General features: G+C 36.3%; 1 protein-coding gene across 2 annotated transcripts; it reads right to left on the bottom strand.

The window, feature by feature from the left end:
* Positions 1 to 709: 709 nt before the first annotated feature.
* On the bottom strand, positions 710 to 7,522 carry LOC119788161 (CMP-N-acetylneuraminate-beta-galactosamide-alpha-2,3-sialyltransferase 1-like). 2 transcript variants are annotated; one of them, XM_038292332.1, is made up of 7 exons: positions 7,409 to 7,522; positions 6,865 to 7,096; positions 6,562 to 6,758; positions 6,302 to 6,481; positions 4,767 to 4,812; positions 4,560 to 4,679; positions 710 to 1,387 (listed from the first exon to the last, which is right to left on the bottom strand). In XM_038292332.1, the coding sequence occupies exons 2-7, from the start codon at positions 7,093 to 7,095 to the stop codon at positions 1,220 to 1,222; spliced, it is 942 nt and encodes a 313-aa protein (XP_038148260.1). In that variant the 5' UTR covers position 7,096; positions 7,409 to 7,522; the 3' UTR covers positions 710 to 1,219. The 2 variants fall into 2 exon arrangements, with proteins under 2 accessions (XP_038148260.1, XP_038148267.1); XM_038292339.1 differs by having other exon boundaries at positions 6,865 to 7,133; positions 7,409 to 7,493.

Genomic DNA, 7,522 nt, shown 5'->3' with positions numbered 1-7,522 from the left:
TAGACAAGGTCAGTGCACAAAGAAGGACTATGATTATTGTATCTCCATCAGAATCGTCAGCATCTTGTCCTGTTTGCATTTTATTGTATTGTTTGCTCAGTTATTGCCTTAAGTGTATCTGACAATAACGTCATTAAAAATATATTGAGGAAAAAAATCCATTAAATGTTGCATTACATAATGTTGCATTACTGGATTTTCAGTATCAGTGTTCTTTTCTTTCATCTGTGTTTACATTTTACCTATTTTCCAACAAGTCACGCAATGAAACCCTTTGCCAAGCTTCCTTCTCTCTGTTTGCATTCTAATTCCTGTTTTCAGGTTTTCAAAGCTGGCATGACCAACCTTTAGGAAGCACAGTTTCTAAAGACAAGATCTTTTCACTGATTACTTATACCATAATATTCAAGTCAAACTACAATCGAACATCTTATCACGTAGTAGAACAATTAAAGGCTGGTAAAATAAATAAATAAATAACCAGACCTGAGCAAGTCTTTGTAATAAAGATTTAAAATGTAAAAAAAAAAACTTTTCATCCAGATAATATGAAACAAAATATCTCAGAAAAACACGTGAAAAAGGAATCAGAGGACAAAAGAGAAACAGCTGCAGTAGATCTTACGTAAAACTGTAGTTTACACTTCATTGAAATGGTGGATAACAAACAACATTTTTCTTTTGAAAAAATTTAATCCAGGAAAAAATAAATGTGTTTCGATAACAGTTGTTTTTATTTCGCACCTTCATTTTACCCGTGCATTGCCAAATAGTAGCTTATAGTTAAACAGGAGGGTAAGGGATTATGTTGGATGACATCACAATTATTTCAGATTTACATATGATAACATAATTTAGAAGCTATAAATTAATTAAAGTAAAATGTAAACTTTGTGATAACTGTTTCAGCTGCGCTGCATTATGACATTGTGTAGTCATCAACTCTAACTTAGCAGAAATCTGCTTAATAGCAAAATGTAAAGTACAAACATTAAGGGATTGAAAACAGGGAGACAAAAATCTGAGAATTTCCCATATAATTCTGTGATGCAGACTTAAGTGAAATAAACTGAAAATCCCAAACCAATGATTTTCAACCAGCCCATGATAATATTACCAATGTTAATGTTGTGTAACATAAATAGTCTTAAACCAAAGATTTTAAAAGATTATGAGAAATAATAATCTATTTATAAAAGAAATAATAATCAGGTTTTGATCATGAACCCTGATGAAGCTCAACTGTTTTTTCATCAGCCAGCTGTTTTATTATTTCATATTCATGTTGTCCTGGATGTGGTCCCGTTTTAAGATTTTTGTTTTCCAATGCTTCAAAGTAATGGCTCCAGTTTTCATCGCTGTCTGCTCCATAACCAAACACATGGATCTGTTAACAAAAACACATGGATAACACATTGTTATAGTTTTATCCTCTTGGTTTGCTGTATTTGTAAATGTGTTTGACCCGTCCTTTAATATTTGATTTGCCCCTTCCTCTTTTCACCATACTGTCATGGAGCCTTCACAACTTCCGCTTATCTATGTTTCTTAAGTCAGGCTTTGTACCCCAGGAATCTATAGCTCCTGATTTCAGAGAGCAGTATGCTGCTCTGTGAAATCCAAATCCAATATAAATCTTGGTTGATTGAAAGTTCAAAATCTCTGTTTACATGCACACATAAATAAAATGATCCAATCATGATGTGTGCAATGTTGTGCCATTTCATAATCAAAAAGAACAAACTCAAAGTTTAGTTCACACAGATGAAAATGAAATAGTTAATGTTCAAAGATTACTTTTTTTTTTTAAATGAACTAAGTTCACTAACCTATAAATGAACTATTTAAAGTTCATTTGGTAAATAAAGCCACAATCCTCCACAACAGAACCTCATATATTTAACCCTTTAAATGTGTGATCAGAATATATAAAAACGAATGGAAAATAAAATATACCTTCTATTCAAAGTATATTGGATGTGCAGTGAAGCCTTTATTTAACCAACGTACACAGAGACTCACTTCAGAAACATGCAGGGACATTGAGGTTCTGCTGAAAAGATCTGGATTCAAAATGATTTCTTACGTTCCTCATTCAGTAGCAGATGCTTCCCAAGATAGCTTGGATGCTTTAAAGTTGAAGTGGACTTGGTGACGTACAAACTTGTTTGTTACAGTAAGTCTTGGTGGGCACAAAAACATCGACAAAACTATCAAAAACGTGGAATAGCCCGACTCTCCATAACATGGAGTCTCCTGTCTGACATCATAGCAGTAAAGATAAGCAGGCACATGGATGAACACATGACAGAGACCAGAAAGGCATTGGTAAAAAAAACCCAAAAAAAAACAAGAGGAGCCAAACACCAACTACTGGTTGACAAAACTTCTTTGTTAAGTCCCAGTGGGCACAGTTTGCACAGGGACATTAGTTTTTTTCTGTCCAAGTCTTCCTTTGGGAGTACATGAAACTGCCAAGTGTTCTGCTAAACTGGCATCAGAAACCACAGTAGATGAGTCTGAACCGTGCGGACTAGTACTAGCAACAGACATGCTGGTCTGCCTTGCCGTTTGCCTTAATAAGTGCCATAAAACCTGATGTTATCCAATGAAAAGTGTCGTTGTCAAGTTAACAAATAGGCGAGCATGTGTGGTGCTCACTATTCTCAGAGTGAACGTCGCTCTCGTTCACTTTCATTCCTTCAAAACTGATCCGTTCAGTTCGCCGTTCATTAGAAATATGAACATATTTAGTGCACGCAGTTCATTGAATACATTCAGACAGAGCACTGGACATGTGGTTGTCAAAAAAAACTCTGTCTCTCTTGCATGTTTACACGAGACATTTTTTATCTAATCAGGCCTTCAATATGGAGCCTAGGCGGAAGTTCAACTGAAGAAACTGAATACTACCCTTCGACCGCCTACGAAAAAGCCAATCTGCTTTGAACCACGCCTCTTTGAAAGCCAATCAGCATCCAAAGTTCATCTTAAAAGGCCTCTGATCCGTAACTCGTCTGCTCCTGTGCGCAGGTGGTGGTTGCGCTGTCTGACTTTATTTAGATGACACCGTTTCAACCCACGTCCAGCCCCTCATCCACCATCGTAGCTAAAAAGTCATCAGAGCGTCATTCCTCCCAGACTCTTTCCGGATCTCATTTAAACCGGTCCGGCAGAAGACCGCCATGTTGAGCCTGGTTCTGCCAGAGGTTCTTTCCCAATGGGGAGTTTTTCCTCCCCACTGTCGCATCAAGCTTGCTCATCATGGACAGGTTCTCTCAACCTGTGTTATCCAAGCTGGACTTCCATCTTCCCTGAGTGAAGCTCTAGTATCAGCTCACAAGGTCCACTGGATCTCCCCATAAAGCTCAGCAGACCGTCTCTCTAACCAGCAGTCTACAGACTGACCAACTTCATCTATCTCCACCACCAGTTTCAGGCCTGGGGGGGTAACAGTCCTATTCTTTGCTCCTGTTCATGCATATCTATCAAAATTCAGCGCTATGTTTCCTGCTGAGGTTTGAGCGCCAAAGACTAAGTAATTGTATCAATAAATTTTGTCTAATTGTCTTTTGTCTCCATGTGAGTTTTTCAGATTGAACTGATCATTTGTGTGCATGGTGCGAGCTGAAATGTAATTTCACTATATATTTTTTTCTTTTTATTAGTTTGTGGTATTATTTGTCCCTTTTGCTATTCGTTTTGATATTTTACAAGTTTTCCTTGTTCATTTATCTTTACTGAGTAGTTTTGTTGAATGTTACTAGACTTGTCATCTTGACTGAAGTATTTTAACTGGAAGGTGAAATATTGTGTTTGATAGCATATTGAAGGGAAAATGTTTGCATTTATTCTGAATGATATTAAAATGTTAAATGTTAGATATTGTTTTATAGTCTAAGCCTCTCAGGTTGGTAGTCATAAAAAGCACCATTCACACGATAGAAGTTACCATCGGTTCTTAAAAAATGCTGCTGACTGACTTTTTGTCAACAGTCACAGCAGCCAGTTTCCTGCATCGGAACAGTGACGTCTGTAAATTTGTATGAGATGGTTAACTGAATCTTTTCTATGAGGACGATTAACAAAGATCCCTTTTGTACAGTCTATGAATGTGTTGCTGTTGGTCCTAATATGGGTCCGTTAAAATGCCGTGAGGAAAGTTTTATCAGATAAATTCAGGACAGAAGCAACTGTCTCACCCGAACACGCAAATCGTCGGATATTTCACTCCCAAATGAGCTGTACATCCGCAGACTTTGTGTCCAAGTTTTGCAATATATTCAATGGGGTGAGTCATATAAGGAATATTAGAAAATAAGATTTTCACGAAATTTAGTTCTTCAAATTTTATAAATAAGGATATCAGCATGGTAAAGAACTATAAATCTTCTTCTTTTAGGTTTAAGTAAAGTTGTATTTTTAATAAATAAATTTCTATTGATAAAAAGAAAAATTGGGGGTGTGTAGAGAAAATATTAATCATACTGAATTACAAATAGTAAAGTATATGAACATAATTACAGAAAATTACATTTAAAAAGTCAACTAAAACTTACCTCATCACAAATGTGAAGTGCAAGAATCAAAGTCATAAAACCGGTGGATGGATACGTCCCTTTTCCTTCCAGCCAGACCATATGAGAGTACTTCATAAAAGCTGGATTAATCACCTTTACCTGTTAGAAAGGATCAGCCTTTTCAATTTATCAAGCTTTACCCTTTTAGGCAAATGAAAAGTGTAGTGTATCAAAAGCAATACTTACCAAATCTTTGTTGGCATTAATTTTGGATTTTAAAGGTGCATATGATCTGTAGGATAACAGGACATGATTTTGGATTAAAAATCAAAGAGAAAAACACAGTTTTTAGTGTTAGTGTTGCACCGATGCCATTTTTTGGCCCCGATACCGATACTCGATACCTGGCTGTGCATTATCGGCCGATACCAATACCATAATAATGTAAAATAATTGCCATCATGGCTTTGTCAAGCTGCTGCCTACCTTTGTGAAGCAGGAAAAAATCTAATAAAAAAGTGAATCCAGTAGAACTTTTTATTGCCAATCTGGAATGGGTGACAATAGTTGAATAAACTTATGGCTCTCAAAATGGTATCGGTGCCCTATTTGTTGGTACTCGCAGATGCCACCATTTTAGGGCAGTATCGGGGCCCCGTCCGATACTGGTATCGGTATCGGTGCAACACTACTGTTAACTGATGTTTGCTGCTGTAACATCACTTAATGTAAAAAATGTAAAAGCGGGTATGAAATCTTCTTTATGGCACTACAGTTATTACCACAACATAAGGTAGAAGAGATGGCAGAAGGTCTCTGTATTTTTCTAGGTACCAATTTAAGACCTTTTCCAGAAGAACTTAGAGGTCTATTCTACTGTAGGTGGGTGGATTGATCCAAATATCGTTAATATTAATACCAACACTGGTATTGATATTGAAAAATAAAAAAATATTGATACCTTTTCTCTCTGTTGCATGGACTGACTTAATAATATCCGCCAAAGTCTCCTTGTCTGTCACAACACTTTACAGCTTGCCCTCCCCTCTCGTCACCATCTTATACCATACCGTGGCTTAGTATTGCCAACAAAACAAGCAATATTTAGTTTTAAATTGCTTCGAAACATTGTAAAAATCCCCCAAACACTAAAAGATCAACTGTTCCATGATACATAAAACTTAAATACAAAAAAGTATCGATATCAGTATTGATATTGTCAAAATCTAACCTGAATTTACTTGGTATCGGATCAATACCGAAATTCCCAGTATTGCCCACCTCTGTTCTTTACTCTTCTTTGTTTCATATACCTTACGTGTACTGTGTAACCATGGCCAGTTCTAGATGGGGGCCAAAAGGGGCCTGTGCCCCCGTACAACTGGTCCTGACCCTATAATAAATAAGGTTGTACAAAAACCTCAACTGATAGGTACCTTGGAACAGTTTCATATTAATAATGATTTCAAAATAATAAATAATGGTAATTTGGTTTAGAAACGCCTCTGTGTATGGTCTTAACTTTCAATTAAATCGCTTTACCCTGTTTTTTTCCTCGGCAAACGTAGATGTAGCCAATATTTAGTCTGTAATTCATCCTATGACATATTTTATCTTTCTGTTTACTTTATTTGATCATTTCGATCACCTTCCATTGTATTTGTCCAGTAGTAAAATGTTTGTTTTAATGTTTCTAACTTAAAAGCACTGCAAATTATACTCGACTGTATAGGAATAGTTCACTCAATTTAGACAAAAATACAAACACATTGGACACTCACCGCCCAGAAAATCCTGTTGTAAAAGCTTTCATAAGCCAATCAAGGTCTTGTATTTTGAACGGAAAAAGCACAAGATGAGTAGAGTTATCTAAATCGCTAGCACTCTCTGGGTACATGACACGGTATGTTGTCTTGGTTCCAACGTCTTCTTCAAAGCCTTTGGTTGGAGCAAAGTTCATTCTAAACAAAACAAAAGAGCATATTTGGTTGACCTTTCAACTTAACTTGTTTACTTAACAAATAAGGAGGTGATTCCTCACCTTATGATGACATCTTGGTAATCTATCAGGCGTCCATAACGTGATCCTTTCAGATTAACTGAATTTCCCACTACTGCACAAGTCCTACACCTTTCCGAGCAAGCTTTCCCAAGATCAGGAACGGGTGGAAATATCTCAAAGAGTTTACTCACTGTATTTTTATAGAAAGCAAAGTCACGGTGTTCAATCTGTATGCGCTGGAAAACAAAGGTGTTGTTTAGGTCAGCTTTGAAGTAACACCTGAACTGAAACATGCAACCCCTTATTTATTATTAATGTTTTGTTGTTTTTTTTTCAGCATACCTTCCACCAGTTAAAATCATCCTCTGACAGCTTTGTCTTTGCAGACAGAAACGGTTTGATTGCACGGTTGAGACGACGGACAAACAGCATGTCAGCGTTTTTATCAGAAAAACAAGCAGTCGGGGCAAAACTCTGTAGCCATCCATTGCAATCCGAAAATGCACTTAAAACAATCAATCCAACACCGATTAGGGAAAGCAGGAAAATGGCAGGCTTTAGCTTTAGACTCATCCTGGATATGAGAATAAGAAGCAGTTTTCAGTTTATACCTGCATTAGACAAAAGAAATTGTGTTGTCAACAATAAACCCCTTATGGGCAAGTGAAGAGTATAATATGAGTAAAAGTTAAATAACAGCTTAAACACTAATGGAAAACATTAAAAAATTAAACAACAAAAATAAAGTCTTTCTAAAGAATACAAAGAACCATGATAATATTGTGAAACAAATTCCTTCATGCATTCAAACCAAATTATAACCTAATAATTTAATTCATGTCTTACCTTGTAATAAGCACCTTTCTTAAATAATAAGATTACTTACCTTAGGGAAGCAGAAGATCCTCTTTTACACGAAGAGGGTTGATTTCATGCACTGGACAGAATATTTACTCTCCTAACAGAACAGGATTAGAGAAGTATCACAGGTATGTGTGTG

This window comes from Cyprinodon tularosa, unplaced genomic scaffold (genome assembly GCF_016077235.1).
Source record: "Cyprinodon tularosa strain WSP-4 unplaced genomic scaffold, ASM1607723v1 ctg1087, whole genome shotgun sequence".
Lineage (NCBI taxonomy): Eukaryota > Metazoa > Chordata > Actinopteri > Cyprinodontiformes > Cyprinodontidae > Cyprinodon > Cyprinodon tularosa.
The sequence above is the reverse complement of the archived record's forward strand: the minus strand, read 5'-3'. Positions and strand labels throughout refer to the sequence as shown.